The sequence below is a fragment of the Linderina pennispora genome (assembly GCF_002104995.1).
Source record: "Linderina pennispora strain ATCC 12442 chromosome Unknown DL89scaffold_92, whole genome shotgun sequence".
In the NCBI taxonomy this organism is placed as follows: domain Eukaryota; kingdom Fungi; phylum Kickxellomycota; class Kickxellomycetes; order Kickxellales; family Kickxellaceae; genus Linderina; species Linderina pennispora.
The window spans coordinates 15,756-36,484 of record NW_024468340.1 but is presented as its reverse complement, the minus strand read 5'-3'; the positions used below and the strand labels follow the sequence as shown (position 1 = coordinate 36,484).

General features: G+C 52.6%; 2 protein-coding genes across 2 annotated transcripts; both read right to left on the bottom strand.

Annotated features, from left to right (window-relative positions):
• On the bottom strand, positions 1–902 carry DL89DRAFT_185755 (uncharacterized protein). The gene has a single exon (XM_040883959.1). The coding sequence runs from the start codon at positions 740–742 to the stop codon at positions 125–127; it is 618 nt and encodes a 205-aa protein (XP_040739261.1). The 5' UTR covers positions 743–902; the 3' UTR covers positions 1–124.
• Positions 903–19,395: 18,493 nt separating this feature from the next.
• Positions 19,396–20,139, bottom strand: DL89DRAFT_185690 (uncharacterized protein). Its single transcript, XM_040883958.1, has one exon. It carries the CDS (start codon positions 19,944–19,946, stop codon positions 19,569–19,571), a length of 378 nt encoding a protein of 125 aa, XP_040739260.1. The 5' UTR covers positions 19,947–20,139; the 3' UTR covers positions 19,396–19,568.
• Positions 20,140–20,729: the final 590 nt, after the last annotated feature.

The window sequence follows — 20,729 nt, the reverse complement described above, 5'->3', positions numbered from 1 at the left end:
TAAAGGGGCTAAATGCACAACTCGTGGTAGCTGCGAATCAAACAAAAGGAGTGCTTAGCGCGCAGTGCACACGTTCTGGTGGTTGGCAACTTCTTCGAAATTGTAGTAGATATTGCAGCAATTATCACAGACCCATCCAACTCTGGCCGGCTCGGCCCCGGCCGGGATATGGCTTGCAGTGTTGTGGAGCACAACTGCGCGTTACTGTTGGTGGTGCACATGGCTGGTAGGCAATACGGATATCGGAAACGAATTTGGAAAAAGAAATCAATAGACCACTGGAACCAGAAATAGGGAGTGGGAGGCAATGGGAAGGCTGTTTGAAGAGTAGAAGAGGAATAGCCGCCTGCTCGATGATAGAGAATTGACTAAAAAAGTGTTGGGCAGAACTGCTTTTCTCCCTGGCCGCGAATGAGCATTTATATCTGAGGAAGGAGCGGAGAGAGAAAATATTTCGCCTGGCTGCCATTCTTGCTCGTTGTTGCTGTCCTGTAGCAACCCCCCTCCCTGCCCTCCCCTCCCTGCCATCAGCCCTTTGATTTTCGAGCGGCGAACAGAGAGGAGGAGGTGCGGTCACTGGATCATGGCCCTGACTCGATGTCTCAGGGAGAGCATGACTGTCAAAGTACAATAGCCACTCCCACATCTTCAAGAGGCAGTGCGTTTCAGTTAATAGGCTTTTGTTGGCAATCCTTTGTCTGGGCTGTAGTAACGGACAGTTCTTTTTCTGTCTGATGCACATGCCTGCTCTTATCGTAATTCCTGGGTCGCGCTTCTTTGCTCACCTGGGCTGAAATGGCCAGCTGGGATTCGCTGCCAGGCCATCCAGACTTGCGAATTCGATGCCATGCGTATGTATAGCTATCACCTGTGTTTGATGTTTGGACTGTGCGCGTGCCGCTGGCAATTAGCCTGTCTTGCAAACTGGCAGGAGAATGTCGATCCAACCTGAATTTATTTTTGGTTTCCCCCAGTCATAACCATTATGCGGCTCTCTCGACTAGGCAGAGCAAAGACGAGCAATCAGCAAGTCGAAGCTGTAAACAAAAAAGAATCCCGCGATCGCCCGCCTCCTCTATGAATGCGAAATCACTGCGCGAATGCCCCCTACTCACACCTGTCTTTTTTCCTGTCCAGCCGGCGCAGGATATCGACAGGTAGTCGACTTGTGCTCTGGAGTCTGTCTGCTTCTGGCACTGACAGAATAGAAAAGTCTTGCGGAGGACCCGGTCCATTCGCAATTAAAATGTTCGCTATCCCTGCAAGAAGACTTGGGAATCCACGACTGGCTACTAGGTGCTCGTTGCTGGTGCCCACTTTCTGTCAGATTTTTTTGCCTTGCAATTTTCGGCTGTCGTTAACGTATTCGCTGTTGGCTGATGACTATATGGCCACAACAAGCTAATTCTGCCTGTGCGCAGTTGCTGCGAATCCATGTATGTTATTGCAGCGGAAAATCAAAAGCTTATTGAGAGTGAGGTCGAGCATTCGCTTTGTTGTCCCCGCGCCTCCCACATTTCGACCACACATGCACCTTCTGGGGTGTAGTGCACAATTTTTATCCACATTGGGATATCTCTCCCCATCAGCCATGTATCAGCAGACAATACTGCATGCGTAGCACCGAGTCCATTTGACACATGGCTCCTCCCCATCATCCTTTCAGACACTTCTTGCATTCGGCTCAGTCTGACATGCAAAAATGAGGGAGAGCTGAGTTATTTAAGCCATCCTCAATCGGATGAATACTTTTTCTCGGACAGCCCCCTTCGCATTTGATTCCAAAAGCAACAGATCTCTTCGACGTCCGATCCAGCGAAAGAGGGCTACAGAGGATGACAGACTTTGGCCATCAACTGTTCCCTTTTCAGGCATAGACTCTTGTGCACTTGGTCCAGCAGTAGCCTAGCTTTCACAGTAATGCAGCCCCATCGATAACGTCCATACATGTATGCTTCACCTTCCAAATTGTGCCGAGTCCAGTATGCAGCCAAGGAACGACATTGCTGAATGTCCGCACCATCTTGTGACCTCCTGGAAACTGACATGCCATTGTGTACTCCGGCCGCTATATCTTGCCTGCATGTTGCCTTCATTATTGTAGCCTTGACAGATCTAAAAAGCCTCCATGGCATGAATTACAATTGTGTCTTGTCAACCATGGGTATGTGCGGATTTGTTTGACGAAAACTGTAATCCTATTGGGCAGTGCATCTCTGCTTCTCGCGTCTCATTATCAGCATCCTCATGAAGGAGTGCCTATATATGCACCTACCCTATTTTGTGAAACCTCGACTGTGAGAACAAGTTACAGCAGGCAGGGTGTAGCGGGGTTTTCTGTTTTTAGGATTCATCAATGTACGGCACCTCCTTCTCATCCGCTGCAGATACGTGTACAGAGTGAGATTGGGGCGGTATTCCCCTCCAATACTAGGTCCACGCTGTGAGGGGATTGCAAAAGTACCCTTTCCAACTGGGCAGTCTGCGTGATAGCGGCTTGTCTTTTGGCCGCATTTTGGTAATATTGAATAGAATTCAAAAAGTTGGCTGCGATTGGTATTTTTGGCGAGTATCAGCAAAGTACGAGCTGGATAGCTCGTGCCAATATATATGAGCCAGGTATAGACATAAGTCCATGATACTATTCATCTTGATACAGAGAATTACAGTTTGCTCATACATTTCTGCGGTTGATATTTTTCAGCTGCTACACCCTGCGCCTACATCTGTAGCTGTGTCTCGCAATACAACAACCCAATAGCTCTGGTTCTTGGCGTGATCACAGTAGACAGATCATGGTTGGGAATTAAAGCTTCTCGCGTAGTGCCAAGTATGTATGTGGTGATTGTTCTCTTGCGCTCGTCCTTCCATTGTCCCACAAATACCGAGCTCTGCCGTTTTTGCCGATCGGCCCTCCCTCCTGCCATACCACATGCAAATGATGGACAACGCGCAATAAATAATGCACAAACTTCCAGGTCTGGCTTCCGTGCGGAAAGCATGGCGTATTCGGTTGCGCAAGGTCCTTCTGACACTTCCAGGTATCCTTTGTGATTGCAAGTGTGTTGTGTGCAAAAGAAGATCCAAACCACAGGCGGAACTGTGCTGCTGCTGGCTTCAATGTCTGTCTTTCAAGTAGAAAAATCTGAAAAAAATACAATATGCTCGAGGATATGGACAAGGCTGTTGTTTATTCTACCAGATGGTGGCAAAGTCTATCTACTATTTACATTAAGGAGTCTCAAGCATGCTGCCAGAGGTAGACATGCTACCTAGACTTTTACTGTAAACCACCGTGCTTGGCTGATAGTCAACCCGCTGCACGGCTGTGTCATGTTTATGTCGCGGCAAGAGACCAGCGGAACGTGGGAGTAGTTGTACATGGCTGGGGCAAAAATCGAGGGTGTATCTGGAACAATAAAAGTGCTGAGGATAGTTGTGTAAAGTCCGAGAGGTGTGAGGAATATGAAGTTGAAGAGGAAACTCTCGGTAATGGTGGCTTTTATATATCCAGGTTTTTGCTGACTCAAAGTTCATGGTCGAATGTCCACAAAGAGATGCATCCATGGGGGAGCAACGCACCAAATGGTGTTCGCGGATTCGGGGGAGGGGCAGCAAAAAATGGTGATATTTAGAAGTGCCGAAGATGCATCTCATGAAAGCACATCCGGAACACGTCAATGTATGCACGACAAGGCGTCCCCGGTTTAGGGAGAGTTCGGGACAAGCTAAAAATATGTGCCGTTTTTGTCCAACTTTGGACACGGGGATGTGGTTAGGAGCTGCAAATGCCGAGCTAGGACTTCTGATTTCCCACTGCCCATCGCTGCGGAAGGGCAGCGAGATGCGCAGCTTTGCATAGCTTTTCTGTGCGCATTTCTCTGAGCCCAAAACAAGACATCTAGCTGCCCAGTCCGCACCACTGGCTGGTTTGCGGCACAGTCGTATTCTTGAAGTCTTCATGTATGGCATTTTCCAGGTTTCCGCATACAGAAAGGTCAAAAACGTTTATTCTACTGAACCAATTGTACGCGCTCAGAACATTACATATGAGAGTACAACTACAGTGACTGAATACAATGGCGGCCGTGGCCGCTTACAAACTACGTTTCCAGAGCAAAGAAAGGGGGAGTCTGCCTCTTCCAACCCTGGATTGTTTCAGAAACCCGAACATGCGTGCTTCTTCAGTCGAAATGCCGTCTCGGGGGTGAGAGGTGACGATATCATGGTCAAGGATATTCTGGAGAGTAAATAGAGAGCCAGTGCTTGAAGAAGACATTATGGAGGAGAGCGGATGTGTACAGAGTACGCTGTGGAGAAAGCTGGATGCTGAAGGAGCGAAGGAGGGGTAGGTGCGGCCAAGGGTCCAGGCGTTGTTCTTTTATACGCCTCACCAACGATGGGTGGCGGGCTGTTATTTTTCTGATTTTCTATTTTGCGAATGTCCACCCGTGGCACTCTACCTCGCCACACTGCGAGGTTCCTCCCTGGTGGCAGACATTAGACGCCCTCTTTTTTTTTTTTTCGTCTTGAAAAAACTGTCTCTGTTCAAGAGGCGGAGCCCATGTGGTCCTGGGATGGTGTGCAAAAAAGCAAAAAAAAAAAGCGGAAGTGATGGGCACAAAGCACATCCCGAACAATCGGCACTAGGTGCACACCGCGCCTTCAGGATTGGCTTCGTGCTTAAATTAAAAGAACGTTTGTTCAGCTCTTGCTCGTCATGGATACATCCAAGAGCGACAGCAGGAGAGTTTACTGCTTGGACGAAGAGGGCCCGTGTCTGTCGCTATTCCGGAGAGTGCTGTGGCTGCTTCCCCCGAGTAAAACTAGTGCCCGCATTTAGCATGCTTGGCTAGCTGGCTAGCCATGATGCTATACATAAATTGCAGCATGTGTGAGATAGTCCAACTGCGGGAGGCACGGAGCTCCACGCTTTCCTCTCTTCTCCAATAAGACAGCACTTGCTATGAGCTCGTTGATTTCGTCCGACATCAAGTTTGAGGTTGGGCCAGGTCATGCGTATATCATGCCGCCGTGGTGATGTGTGAATAGGGTGTTCAAATCTTATCCATACAGCAGAGAACATGGAGTGGGTTCTTTACTGGAGGGCTCCGCTATGCGCTGACAAGTGATTATGTCGTGCTGCCGCTAGTAGATGACTATATTTAACTGGGTTTAAGTGTATTGATCGAGAAACGGCTTCTGCCTTGTGCAGAATACCAACAAAACCATTATCTGGATGTGTCATCGGCTGAAGTGGCATAAACGTAGTCAGCAACAGAAACGGGCATGCATTACTGAAACTTCCGATAAAGACAAAGTACAATTGTTCCAAGCCGTTTATCACTTTTGGTCCATTTCGTCCTTCTGGTCTTCCATTTGCTCGCCCATTTGCTCGTCCATTTGCTCGCCCATTTGCTCGCCCATTTGGCCATCTATATGATCGTCAGCCGTCAATTGATTCGGGGCCTCAGTCTCATCAACAGCCATTTCAGCGTCGACCTCCGCTACGTCATTCTCTTCGACATGCTTTTGGCTCATGTCATAGACAATCTTGCCCATCTCCACCATGCCCTCAACCACAGAGGCATTGCGCTTCTTTCGAAGCTCGCTTCCATACAGTTCGTCCTTGCAAACCACCAGCTTATCTCCATTCTCCAGCAGCTTCTGCATCGACTGCTGCAGCTCGAAGCACGACTCGAATACATCGCGGCGACCAAGAACATACAGGCCCAGGCGTGCACGCGACACAGCTACAGTAAACCGGCGCAGATCGCGGATGTGGCCGACCGTCTTGGTCCGCACCAGCGAGCAAATGACATAGTCTGCCTGCTGGCCCTGGAACTGGTCCACGGTAGCCACGGCCTTGGGCCGGCCAAAGTACGGCAGCCATTCGCACCGCCTCTTCAGCACATCGTTGAGGAGCGCGCGTTGCCCATTGTACGTTGTCAGAATCGCGATCGTGTCGGCCGGGTACCCGAGCAGCCGCATGTACTGGTATATGGCCACAGCGTATTCGGCTTCAGCAAGGTTCTGGTAGAAAATGCTTGGTCGGCTCGCTCTCCCCTTGCCCATCGAGGTCCTCGGTGTTGATGAACTGGAAGGTGCTTGCTAATCCAGGGTTAGGCATAGCAAATGCCCCAGTAGCCACTGAAGACAAGTCGCCCAAATCATCATAGCGGAACCGATACAGGTCGGCGATCTCTGGCCGTGCACGTGCCTGGCGGTTCAGCTCCACGTACGGCACACCCAGCCTCACCATGCGTGCAAACAGGCTCTGCTCGAGATTGCCAAACACCTTCAGTCCCTGGCTCTTGACAACAGGCGGTAGCTGGTTGTGGTCGCCAATCAGAACCACGCGTTTGAGCCGCGCACTTGTCTTCTGCATCGCCAAGGGAACAAATGTCTCAATGTCAAGCACTTGCGCGGCTTCTTCCATGACTACTGTGTCGTAGTGGAATCCGAGCTGCAGCATGTCGGAGCGCTTGAGGGCCGCGTGGGTGCAGGTCATGGCGACGATGCGCGCCTGGTTGGTCAAGAGGTAGTTGGACCGGTCGTGGGACGACCGCAGAAGCTCGAACGGCTGGATATCCTGCAGCTCGTCAAACATGTCCTCGATGTACGTGTAGCAACCACCGGTGATCTCGGCCAGTTCCTCAGGGCTTGCCTGCTCAGGGAACAAAGCGCTGGCATCTGACCCTTCAAAGAACGCACTGAAGGGGAACGCCGCCGTGACATTGTCCTTTGATAGCCCCTCGGCGCTGAGCTTGCGCTGATAGGCAGCCCACTTGACCTTGACGTGGGTGATGAAGAACATCCGCGCCGTCTCACATGTATACCCGAAATCGCCCACAATGCCCATGGCCCTTGCCAGCCTCTGCACCTCCGCAAGCAAATACTGACGCCTCTCCAAATACGACTCGACGCGGCCGGCTTTCGAGTACCGCTCCTCAGACTCCAGCTCCTCCTCACCGTGCCCCAGGCGCAGCAGATGGCGTGGTTCGATATCCAGGTCAATGATTTTCTCAAACAACTGGTTCAGCGCCTGGTTCGAGTGGGTCACCAGCAGGATCTTTTGCTCAGGGTGGGCGTGATAGAGATTGGAAATAATCTGAACTGCAACGTCGGTTTTTCCCGTGCCTGGCGGGCCGACAATCATAGTCAGACCAGGGTGGCTGGCAGACTGGATGGCAGAAACCTGCGCAGCAGTGAATCGCACAGAGTTTTGCCTCTTCCGCAGCATTTGGAATGGGCCTGTGGCACGCTTCGGTGCACCAGAAACTGTGAGAGCCTTGCTGTCTGGCCCGGCGAATGTGACAGTACACGGCTTGCCGAACTCTCCGTGGACCTCATATCCGTCGAAGCACTCGTGCAGATGCGCTTCATCGACAAACGTATCGCCAAAAGCAACCGTGTTGGTAGCTCCAACCTTCACAGCCGCGGCCGGATCGCCATATCCAAGGAATGCCGGTGCCAGCCATTCTGGTAGCGCTTCGTCAGCCACCATCAGCTCGCGGATAGTCTCCAGAACAGCCTTGAAGTTGTTCTCTTGCGGGCGCCGACGCAAAACCACATTGAACGAGTCATAAACATCGTCGTCTAGCCTCAAATCGCTATGGTACTGGTTCGCGTCCAGCAGAACCCGGAGCGTGCGCAGAGACTCGGCACTGCCCGTATCCACAGACGACTCAACCTCACACCCACGCACGTACTTTATCACGTGCTTGCCGCTAGCAAGACCGGCTACAGTGACCAGAACCAGGACATCGTGCGGACGCACCTCGGTGTCCCACTCCAGACGGACAGTCTCTGTGTATGGCTTCAGGTCGATGGACAAGTCGGCACGCACCTTGGACGGGGCGCTCTGGCCGATCATCGGCCGCTGCACATCGACGATGGAGAAGCTGCTGAGCGGCATGGCCATTCGTGCCCAGCCGGCAAAATACACGTCATCCTCGACCTTGGGCATCAGGCGCTTGATTGCGTCCTTGACGTCCTCACGGATCTCGTATGCACTCTCAAGCTGGAACAGCTCGAAGCTTCGCGATAGATAGTCATGCAGAGTCAGGAACTGCAGGTTGAGCTTGGGGATGGGCAGCACAGGATACTGCAAAGAGATGGGGTCGGCTGACCTGCCGTAGTTGTCGGCTTCGGTGATCAGCTCAGAAAACAGCGATGACTCGGTTGGGTACGGCGAGATGCCACGCACCTGGTCGGCCACAGTCTCGCGAGTCTTGAAGCGGTTGGCGATAGCGCATATGATAAACGTGTTTGTGTACGTCTCACCGTCAATAAAGTCGACATCTGCCGCAATCACTGGTACAGTGCGCACGCCCAGCATCTCTGCCAGTTCGCGCAGGTCATCATCGCCCAGTATCTGGAGATATCCGGCCAGAGCTTCGGTGTCTCCAAGTGCGCGGGTGCCGGACACAACTAGGTCCTCAAGCTGCTTGGCGAACCGCTTGAACACAAGCAACTGCAATCTCACCAGGCTCTGGTACTGGCGATCCTTGGCATCATACTCAGACAGCGCCTGGCCGGTGATGTCGTCGACCTGGAAGTACACCATCTTCTCCAGCATCTCGACCAGCGACCTAAACCTGTCGTTCTTGTACATGCTCGATCTCGCACATAGCTCCAAAACCTGGTAATCGACGATCAGCAGCTTGACATACCGGCGAGTTGCCAGCTGGGACAGCAAGCCGGCCAGCAGCTCGATAGACTTGATACAGAACCCAACTGTCTGGTCCTCGTACAGCGCTGCAAGGAACGCCTTGATCCACTGGGCCAGGAAATCGCGCTGCCCAGTAAGCACAGCCAGCCCGTCTGGCTGTGTTTTCCCAGGCTTGAACTTCTTCATCGTGTGCTTCCACAGCCTTTTCAGGGTCGGCACGCGCTCAAACTCGGTCTCAATGCTGGCCTTGGCACTGACGTTGTGCCAGATCGAGATCCCGACAAACGGCAGGCACGCCGTGCGCACGCACTCAGTCTCGAGGCTCCCAAAACACGCAACCAGAAACTGCGTCACCACCGAGCGCACCTCCGACTGCCCAAACACGCCGATTTTGACGTCCCTGGAATCGACGGCTTTGAGCGCAATCTTTATCACCCTGGCAAACAGCATCTGGAAGCTCTCCTCGACCACAGGCCACAGAGTCGCCAGCAGCTTCTCCTGATGCTTCTCGTTCACCATCAGAAGCACCGACAGAACGTGGATGTCGGTCGAGGCGTCGGAAAAGTGCGGCCAGAGGAAGCGCTCCAGGTACTGTGTACGCTCGAGCTCTTGCAGAGCGCGCTTGGCGAAATGGCTGTCAGCCAGGTGCTTGGCGATGGTGTCGACGCATTTCTTTGTGTATTTTGGTTTTGATCCGAGCCAGTGCTTGGCAGCGAGCTTTTCGATCTCCGACCTACCCTCTGCGCGTTCGGTAGCGGCGGGCCTTGTCTCTTTTACAGCCGGTGCTGCAGGAACGCGCCTCTTAGCCATGGCCATTGTCCTCGGCATCTCGGGAAAATATCGTACGAGTTTGAATAGTAGGGTATATGTGCAAACAGAACAAAAGATCGACCAAAGAAAAAGAAAGAAGTAGGCGCTACCAGCAGAGCAAGGCCACCCTACACATAGAATATATGCGATCGGCCGGAGGGGCTCGGTTACGGGAGCGGGCTAATCGACATTTGATCGCTTGATCAAGGCCAGCAACTTGGACACGTAGGGAGAAATGTGGACGCTCAGGCCGGCCAGATCAGCGATGCGCTCGACGACCAAGTCGCCGTTCCTCCACACGCGCTTGCGGTCGATTTCGCCACGGCGCCCAGACCGCCGGTCGGCCCACTTTTGCAGCTGCTCCAGCACTGCCACGCCCTGCAGCACCAAGCCGAGCACCTGCTGCTGGTTGTCGGTTTTGAACAGCGGCACGATGCTGGCCAGCATATGCGATTTCTCGTCGCGCAGCTTGGCTGCCAGCGTGCGGACGTCTGGCAGGCTCTTGACAGGCTCGTCATTCTGGTCTTTGAAGAACGGGCCGTGTGTCAGGATATGGGTGGGCAGCCAGGCCGCTACGCCGCCGGTTGCGGGGAGCCGGTTGCAGTCGCTCCACCGGCACGCATCGGCGCCTGGCATATGCGAGTGCAGGTGCTCGAGCGCCGCCTGTTCGCTGTCAAACGCCTGGTCGCACTCGAACCACAGGCATGTGTTGGGCGGCTTTTTCTCCGGCTCGGGCTTTGACTGCTCGGCGGCATCGACAACCACGGCAGGAATGGGCACGATGTTCTGTGACTTTGCCTTCAGGTGCATTGCGATCCAATTGTCCTGTCCGCGCTGACCCGCGTTTTGCAATGGCGCCTTGGGGAACACAGCTGCGACGACCCGCACAATCTCGGGCGGATTCAGCGCCCGTCCAATACGCGGCACTGTCTGGCCTTGCTTGGCAATCATGTACCGGCGATACAGCTCGCTCATACGCACCACGCTCGGCTGCTGACCCGGCGGCACCAGACATAACTCGTAGTTCAGTAGCACCCATGTGCAGGCCTCGCGCAGCTCGGGTTCCGTTGGTGGTTTATTCGCCGGCTCCGGAGCAGTCTGGGGCTGCGTGTTACTGCTTTGTTTCGTCGGCTCGGCCTTGCTATCGTCCAAAACCGGCGGGCATGCCGCTGACAGCCACTGCTGGCTCACTAGCGCGACTAGCGCAGCCAGGCCGTCCGGTAGCATGCTCGGCTCGCTTTCCTCGCTCTGCATCACACTGATCGACCGCGACAACGGCCGGAGCCCGAAAACCGGCGTCTGTGTGCCCGAGTCTGTGCCCGACTGCGGCTCAGAGATGTCGATGCCGCGCACCTTTCTCCTCTTCTTACCCTTGCCGGTCCGCTCTGCATATGCATCAAGCTCGTCATCCAGCGCGTTCGCCATGGCCTCGAGCCGCACCGTGTTCAGCAACAGCTCCAGCGCCGCACTCACCAGCTCGGCATCTGGCGACAGAATCAGCTCACTGAGCCGCCGGTTGACCAGCTCGCCAACAGACTCCACGGTATGGCCCGAGAGGCTGTCTGGCACGCTCAGCTCCAGCACCTCGCGCGCCAGCTGCGGGTGCCAGGCTATGGCCTGTACCAGCACTCTGATGGCGCCCAGCACCAGCGTGCGCTCCTGCGACTCGCACAGCACACGCACAAGCTGCTCCCACAGACACGTCTCGACCAGCACCAGCGGGTCCAGCGTGATGGCCTCGCGCGACCCAAACACCGGCCACGTTTTGATGCACGTGTCGAACGGCGGCTGCGGCGCCAATGGCAGCAGCATGTCGAGCAGGTCCAGCATATTTGCCTTGATGGCTGCGTGCCCGTCGGTCTTGAGCCAGTTTGTCGCCTCAATGATGAGCCGCGGGTCCTGCGCCATCACCCCGGCATTTTCGCCAATCTGCGCTATGTTGAACAATGCTGTCGCCAGCAGGTCCGCCCGCTCGGACGCCCGTTGCCCAAGACTCTCGCTGCCCACGTCCGCTAGCAGCACCGCCTTTACGTCGTCGCTTGGCTTGCTGGGAGACGCGAGCTCGCTGCGCGACCGCTCAAGAATGCTCAGTATGGCCTCGACCAGGAACGGCGCGTGCTGGTGCAATGTCCACGTGTCGGGGCACTGGTGTGTTGCCGGAACCAGTCGCGCGCATGCCCAGTCAATCTCGTTCTCCAGCTGCGACTTCAATGCCAGCGCGAACCGGTTGAAGGGCCCACCGGCCAGGAACCCGACAAACTGCTCGTTTATGAAGGGCTCGGGCTTAGCGGCAATTGTCGGCTGCCGCATTGCCTGTGGTGTGTGTGCCGATTGCCGCTGTGCCGAATCGTGAATTGACGCCAGCCGGCGCTTTAGTTTCTCGGTCTGCGGCGCGTGCATTTGCAAACTAGCTGAAAAAATAGCGCTAAAAAGTTTTGGAAATGAAAGACTCGAGAAAAAAAGGACAGTTGGGCTCAAGGTGAGCATTTTCTGAGAATCCACGTGTGGCGGCTGGATTTCCAGGTTGCTTCACAGACCGCGTTTTCCAAAGCCTCGCACGATGAGGTCTGCGTTTTTACCCTTGGTCCGAGGCCGCTTGGCCCCAAGCAGCGCATTTTGGCTATCGGTAAACACCGGGTTGGTTTTTTTGCAGCTTGAGGCTGTCTACCAGAAGCTGCAGGAACAGCGAGTTGCCCCTTGACAGGCCATGCTCAAACAAATCGACCGAGAGTCCCATGGCCTCAGTGAAGTTCCACATCACCTCGGAAAGTACTGTTACCCACACCAGCCTTACAGCATGCACGTCTTCACACTTCTCTTTTCTTAGCACCACATACGTAGCTGGGCTAGTAGTCATGTTGGCTGGGTATGGGAACGCACTCATACCCCTAGCAAGCGCATAGTCGGCCAGAACCACGTCAGTGTTGCATGCATGGCTCACACGCAACTTCAAAGCCGTAGGTGTAGAAGAGACCATGCGGTAGGTTTACCGAGTAGAACAGGTGCATAACCGGCCCATTTGAGTAGTAGGAGGGATCATGCGACAAACCCATTGGGGAGTCAGACATGTCTTAGGTATTCAAAGTGGGCCTCAGTGGGAACTGCCGGTCTTCCAGTCTACTCGGGTTGTACTACGGGTTGGCAGTCCTGCTGGACATGTTTGCAATTATACGGTTGGCTCCAGCTTCAGCCGATGAAGTGGTTGGAAATGCAAACCCTCGGAAGGCTTTCGAGTGCGCCACTCTGTCGCTCAGCTAGCCAACTGTCATTGTCTACATATTGGCGCACAGTTGTCGCCAGTGTTGCTGTTGCCAAAAGGTTAAACCGTCAGTCTAGGTCTAGCTCTTCACGGCTATTGTGGACAAGTGCATGCTGCAGTTCTGGTAGCCGAAGTATCAGTGGGGAGATCTGGAATAATGATGCCAGCTGAGGACTGGGCGACCAGGGAGTTTGATTCATTCAACGGCCTTAGGGCTGTGTTGATATGGGTTAAGAGCACCTGGAGTGCGGTAGCCGCAGGCATACCAGGTATTGAAGGCAGATGACAATATCTCTGTACATGGCGGTAGATAGCAAACGACTCGCTTCAAGAGATACTGTTCCTGCCCATGTCGATATTGATATTGGCCTGCTTGCCGCATACCTCCATACCATCAAGTCTCTGGATAACGTAAATGTGGGATATGCCCACATCTGTTGACGCTGACGAGCTAGCGGTATGCAATGTGTCTGGCGGTGCTTGGTTTTGGTACTGAACTGCCTCTAGTGCTGATAGCATATAGGGTGGATAAGCAGTGAAAGAACCATATCAACATCCATATTAAAGCCATTCAGAATGTGGCAACTCACCGCACGGCCACTCGCAACATATATATGGTGTATGGCGCATTTATTCAACGGTACGACTCAGACATCAAAGCCACTCAAATCAGCGACACCCGGGTCCTGGTGAGCCCGCCCTTGAAGTTGCGTATCGGCTGTGACGACCGCTGCATGCGGCGAAACGCCTCCTGCACGTGCTGTGCCTCCAGCGGCGCTCTGGCTGTCGGTGGACCTGCAAACAACGTCACCTTTTCGCCCTCTCCAGTCCGCTGCCGCTTAGCTCCGCTGTCTGACCGCCGCGCGTTGTTAATCACCCCCTGCGCGTCGCTCTTGGCCTTGTCCAGGCTATACTTGATCTTCAGTGCTGTCTCCGTCATTGTCGACACCATCTCAAACGTCAGGAACCCCAGAATGTCGATAATGTCGTCGTTGAGCTTTGTGTCCAGATACGCCGACATATTGGCCCAGTCGCGGAACCGCTTGCCCTTGCGGAACGTGAACGATGCTTGCCTGCACTCCGAATAATGCACATATTCGTCCCTCGTCATCTGCTTTGTGACCTCATCGGCGTCCCGCAGCCGCTTCAGCGAGTCGCTCCGTGCATCTGCCATCTCGTCGTCATTCTCGTCCTCATCATCATCGACCATGTTCTCGGAAAACGCGTTTGCCAGCTCCCACGACAGTTTGACCTTGACCTTGGCCGCCCGGTCTGGCTTATCTGGGCTCGTGTCATCCATCAGCTCTTCACCTGCGTCTTCCCTCTCTTTCACCTTTTTGCGCACATCTTTCCAACTCAGGTACTCACGCAGTCGTAGCACTTTGGTGCGGTCGTGGCGGATCAGGAATATCAGGTCCTCCGCCGCCATAAAGCGCGAGCCACGCCGCTGTGCTTGTGCCGCCGCCATAACAATGATTTCGATCACTTGCGAGCGCACAATGTCTTCAATGAGCATGGTGGTTTCAGGTAGAGGGTCCTGCACTTCGCCAAACACAAACATCATCTGCTGGATTTCTGTTGTGTACCGGTATTTCGAGAGCTTGTCGCGCTCACGCTCTTTCTGGGATGCTTTCTCCATTGATTCTTTTAAAAGGCAGGTGTGTTGGTGGAAATATGTTGAAGCAGAATAAACACCACCCAATATTTAAAAAATGGAGAAAGAAATTCTATACTGCTTGAAACGTGGAGCATAGGTATGGTATAATCATGTGAGCGCTTCCACCCTACGTCAGAGCCACCAATCCATATGTGCCAGCTGTTATTGCGCCCGAGTTGAGGTTATCAATTGTGCTCTTTTCAAAATGGGACTTGGCTACCAACCCCCATGATGCAAGGATCAAAAGCTTTGTGTCGGTGTCGTGGACACCATGGAGCTTCAAGTACCCGGGCTCCTTCTTCCAAAAGTAATAGCTGTCGAAGCTCGCAATCACCTCATCGCCATTGCATAACTTCCAGCGTCTCTTTGGTTCCTCAATCTCCCACTTGTACTTTTTCCGCTTGGCACCATCATCTTCCAGCTCTTCCCCTTCTTTCTGTGTTCGACTGTCTGCGGTGGCCCGGTCAGTCCTGTCACATCGGCCTTGCGAACTGTCGACCAATCAATAGTGGCTACCACGGTTATATCGTTGGAGGTTGCTGTCTTTGCAGTAGCAGCTTGATCATCGTCAACATCGATGTCTGTGGAGCTGACAATTACTTTTGAAAGACCAGCGTAATAATTGAGTGGTTTGCGGCCAGATTTCACAGCATCAGCATATGTTTTGAATGTGCCTGCATAGGCAACCCAATCCTTTTTGTTTGCTCCGAGGAAGAAAGTGTAGGTGTCAGCAAGTTGCATAGTTTACAAAAAAATATCCAGGAGTGAAGAGAAACAACTAGGCAGATTGATACTTGAAAATGGCTAGGCTAGCTAGCACTATACGCCAATTCTATTTCTCACCTATCCGGAGATTTTCATGTGCGAAGATATCAGGTGGTCTTGGCTGATTCAAAGCGATGTGTTCATGCCGCTCAATGATCGGATTCGTGCCAGCTAATCTCCGATCCATGCAGCCAAGATCCCATTTCGAATATCGAACAATTCTCAAATTGCTTAGTTCACAAATTAGCAGGCTTGACGGAAACATTTAGCTTCAAAAGTAATCAGAAATGTTCACAGACGACAGGATATGCAAATGTTGCAGGATATCAAAAGTTGTGCAAACTATAATAGTATTATAGCTTTGTTGCATTCCAAACGTGGCCATCCCTGACGCCAGCATGGCAGCGGATCCAGATGATGGCGAATCAGATGCCAGCGAGAGTTCTACTGCAGCTTACTCGGCGGAAGCAGCCATCAGCATTTGATGCAATGTGCCAGAAGCTATATCAAAAGCATGCCGTATGTCTAGCTGTGAGTTGCTGGCCGTTTTAAGGCTAGTAACAGCAGCTAGATATTGAGGCGCACTGGCACGGCCGCGTAACATATCTTTCTCTTCTTCTTCAGTATAAAGTTTACTCTTTGCATATTTCAAAATTTATACGCAAAGCACAACAGTACCACGCCACATGCAACTTCTCACACGATGCTGCCCACTTAGCAATTGCCAGTTCTTTGTGGTGTATATAAAGCAAACACTGTCATGGATTCTTAGTGAGCAAAGTTACATCACCCTCATGGTTTCGACAGTTTAGTACTTTCCCGGTATACCAACCACAAATATTGCCAACGAGGGCTTGATAACATGGATATGCCGAAGAGCATTTCTGAGTCGGATGTTTTTATAAATACGGACTATTCTGACCACAAATCTTCTTGTTGTATTTCGAGTGCGATATACATGGGGAACAGTCTCCCGCAACTATTTAGATACATTTGTCTTGCAATAATCCTTTCATGATTTATAGAAGCGTATGAAAATGTGCTCTATGAAAGAAGGGGGAAGGAATCGTAAGGCGAAGGGGTGGTTATCCGCTACTAAATGGTGTCTGCCATTCAGAATAGCGATTGAGGCTATTGTAGCATGGGGGTTCGAGTCCATAGGCTCCCTTTGACCCAGTGATCAGATAGTTGGAAGCCGCCTTGTCGCTCCAAATGCGTTAATCCGATTCCGTCGCCCGCAGTTCTCCTTGAACTCTGCACAATAAATTCCTGGCATCACTGTTTCAAACGGGTCACCGTGCACAAACATGTTAAACTCGGAGCCATGAAAATTAATGCGTCAGGAAAATGTCGGGTACTGTCTAGGTCAGAGGTGGAGCCTGTTGCATATTAGTGTTGAGGCTTACAATCAGATCTATACAGTCATGCCACTACTGTGTCCAGTCTACATAAATGGCTGTGTATCCACGGTGGTAGAGTCCTCTTTAGTTTCTTAGCTGATACTAGTTTTGCCTCTATCAGAATACATATACATCATAAACGGAGCACAGGGATAGCTGGAACATTCGCTTATCTTACATGGGCAACCAGCTTTGAGGGTGTCAGATCCAGGAGGGTTACTCGGACAATATCTGCGCTATGGCACATTTGGACACTGGTTACCTGGACAGAAGCAGCTGCTCTAATTCTCAAAATACCGAACGAAGGGTTGCTGATGGTGTGATGTGTTTGACAGTCATTTCTCGGTCTGTGCGTCCTGAGATCAAAATGGCGCGCTCATTGGTAGTAGCCAATTTGGCTAGCTTTGAGGTGAGTTAGGCTCTGTGCTAGAACCCTAGCGCATATCAAAAGACATAGTCTGTGAAAATGACAAGGGCAGGCGATTCTAACCTCTGACGATTGCCCTCCTCATCTTTGACTTGTTTTAGCAGCCCACGTAATATCTAACAGCATGGCACATAAAAGCATTGTCGATACCAGTAATGGAAGCTGGAAATCTTGGATTCGAAGGGCATCCCAAGTTCTATCTCACTGGCCGGCCAATAAACCCCATTTCATTGCCGATGCAGTTAGCACTCCAGTTTTAGGTGCAGGAGCTACCACCGAAACACATTTGAGCCCACCAGACCCAAATGAAGTTATCCAGAGACTGGAGAGGAACGCTAGCAGCATGGACAGTAAGGAAGTGGGAGTCACTATGGCAGCAGCCGCGCTGGGGATCCGCATGATGCTAAACACTCGTGCTCTTGTTCTCCAGGCAGCTTCAGAGAATAGCGAGGTCTCAGAGGCCCTAAACAATCTGGTTGTAGCGTATGTTCTGGCTGATTGGGCACCAGTTGCTAGTCTGCTTGGAGACACTGAGTAGCATCAGCCAAGATACATGCTGGTGCCAGAAATATGCATGGCTCAGCCGGCTCTCAGTGTGGCTGACTGCTCTCAAGAAATACCCGGTACTTGACTGCTTGAATAAATGTTTTTGTCTCCAAAGTCTTGACCATGCACATGGCAAAGGAGGCGCGGTGAGGAGAGCGCATGGGTGTGGCGTAGAGACGGGAAAACACAATGTCTCCATAGTTGGCAATTGCCCGGAAAAATGGGGATTCGCCTGACCAGTTTTTTGCCGACAGTTGGCAGATTGTCTTTTCAGCACATCTGCCCTCTATCTATTTTCGAGGTTTAAAAATGGGAAGGAAGCACCCTTTAGACGACAAGAACGACAAGGGCCGTCGTGGCAACAAGGTGGCGAAGGAGGAATCGCCAGCCCCCAAGGCCTCTGAGCTGTACTACGAGGAGGGTGGCCTGCAGCGGATTCACCCGTACTTCCACAAGTACTCGACGTACGCCAAGGGGCGGTGGGTTGGGCGCACGATCTTGGAGGTATTTGCCAAAGAATTTCGCGACCGCGACTCAACTTACTACGAGAAGGCGATCATGGACGGTCTGATTGAGATCAACGAAAAGCGCGTCACGCCCGACACAGTTATCCGCAACAGCGATCTTGTCACTCACAAGATCCACCGACACGAGCCGCCAGTCACGCCGCAGCCGCTGCAAATTGTGCGCGAGACCGAGGAGGGAATGCTGGTGGTGGACAAGCCAGGAAGCATTCCAGTGCACCCGAGTGGTCGGTACAACTACAACTCTGTGATCAAGATCCTGGAACTGAAGCATGGATATGCGAAGCTGTTTCCTGTCAACCGACTCGATCGGCTGACATCTGGCTTGATGCTGATCGGGCTGAATGCCGACATGGCGCGCATAGTCGAGCGCCAGATGGTGGAGCACCGGATCCAGAAAGAGTATATCTGCAAGGTCAAGGGCGAGTTCCCTGAAGGCAAGATTGTCTGCGACCAGCCGATCCGCGTAATCGCGCACAAGCTGAGCCTGAACTGCGTGGACAAGTCTGAAGGCAAGCCCTCGCTAACAGAGTTCGAGCGGCTTCACACTGACGGCTCGCACAGCATCGTGTACTGCAAGCCCAAGACGGGGCGGACGCACCAGATCCGCGTGCACCTGCAGTACCTGGGCTACCCCATTGCCAACGACCCGCTCTACTGCAACACCGCAGTGTGGGGAGATCAGATGGGCAAGCAGGGCGAGCTGCCTTCGGATACGCAATGCGATGATGCTCCGGCGCCAAGCGGACTGTCGGTGGCTAATGGCGAAGCGTGGATTCCGCTGGTGCGCCGGATGGAGAAGTGGAAGGACCTGCAGGAGGAAATAGAGCGGGGCGAGGGCGACCGTGTGTGCGACAAGTGCTCGATCCCGGCATACCCGGATCCGCGTCCGGATCAGCTGTGCATCTGGCTGCATGCATGGCGGTACAGTGGGCCCGGATGGTCGTACGCAACCGAGCTGCCGGAGTGGGCCAAGGAGGCTGCCAAAAACATTCCCACTGAGCAAAAGCAAGCCTAATTGTTGACCATGCATGCGACACGCTCTCTTTGCGTGGCGTGCAGAATAAAAATACCCCAATGTATGGTGCACCGTTAAGCAGGTATCCCCTGCTATTTATGTGCTCTTGGCACCTGATCACAACAGTAGAGGCCGGAAGTGCGTGCTATGACTGAACATGGCTACAAGAGTCTATCTGCCGGCTGTTCTGGACAGAGTGTATGTCCTTGTGCATGATACCCACTGATATTGATGTGGCAGGGGCGGTTATTGGTAAGAGAACTCTCCTGTCCATGGCCAGGCTGGAGGGCGCGTCGTAATGGCATATCCAGGGCGCTTTCTCACAGAGCATTGCACGCTTTACCCCGCCTCCGCCTTTCTAATTCCATCCTTCTCACATGTACCAGAAACATTGCGCGGAAGAGAGGGAGTGAAAAATGCAGATGCAGCTATTTATTGGATGGGTAGTTTATGCAAGAGAGCGACTGAGCAAATGTAAAGCTTTTTGGTTACACGTAGATGGAGTATTCCCTGGCCTCCTCGATGGAGATCCCACCACGGGGATCGCAGGTGTTGACGTCGCGGTCCTGGCCAAAGGTGACAAACGGGCTCATGATATTAGATGGAGGGTGGTTGGGTGGTATCAGTGCGTAGCAGGTGTATTGAACCGGAACCAAGGCTGGAAACAAGCGGTGGAATCGGCTGAACGGAGAAATAAAAATGAATGAAATGCAAAGTGCTTGAGGAAAAAAGCACAAACCTCTCGCCGCATGCGAGTATTTATATTCGAACGGAGATATTGCTCGTGTCCGTGGAGCTAGTCTTGTGAGCAAGGGAAAAGCCTTGGACTTTTGCGCCTCCAGCGTTTCTGTTTCTCGTTCCGCCATAGAACGCAGCGTATGCGAAGCGGTTGCAGCAAAAAGTACGAGAGCAAAATGATAGGGACTGTGTGTGCGAAGAGAAAAATAATACGTTACTGTCTAGTGTTCCCTATTCTCTCCAGGTATCGGAAGGGAGGTGGCATTTGGTTCAATCATGCTGTGGCGCTATACCGGGCCTTGCCAAGTGAGCACAACCCGGTGGACGGGAGTGGCACCTTTTTTTATTTATTATTTTCCTTCCTATGCCGTGCAGGCTGGTTGGCGGTCCTGGATTCATAACAGACCCCTCGACAGTCATTCATGGGTGGGATCTTGTCACTCTGTAGCTTGCAGTGTCAATTAGGGCAACAGGGAGCTTCCGATCCAGTGCAGCTTCCGAGTTCATGATGGTGAAACCGGTTACTGCTGCGCTGTCCGATATTGCAACATATCACCGCAGCAACGTAGATAAAAAAGCGCAGTAACGTGCTAGCGCAATTTTTGATTTTTAGTGACTCGTCAAGCGCTGTTGTTAAAAATACCAGCATTTTCACCAACATAGAGCGGCCACCACTTGCCACTGTTATTTTTTCGCCTGCGGTTGTGTCGGAGAATATTGTTGGATCTGGGCGAGTGTGTTACCAGAGTGGCGCAACTGGATTGCCCGATGGGATTTTGCCACCATGTCTACCGGCATGCCTCCTGTTTATGCGAAAAGCTTCTAGTCAATAAAGCGCAGACATCTCCGCTACACCACCTTCGGGTGACATGAGTCAACTTCTGGTGGCCGTTGGGGAACAGTGGCGGGAG

What these genes read in the sequence shown, in the direction of transcription:
- DL89DRAFT_185690 (XM_040883958.1), bottom strand. Translation starts at nt 19,946, where the DNA reads ATGGCGGAACGAGAAACAGAAACGCTGGAGGCGCAAAAGTCCAAGGCT.
- DL89DRAFT_185755 (XM_040883959.1), bottom strand. Translation starts at nt 742, where the DNA reads ATGTGCATCAGACAGAAAAAGAACTGTCCGTTACTACAGCCCAGACAA.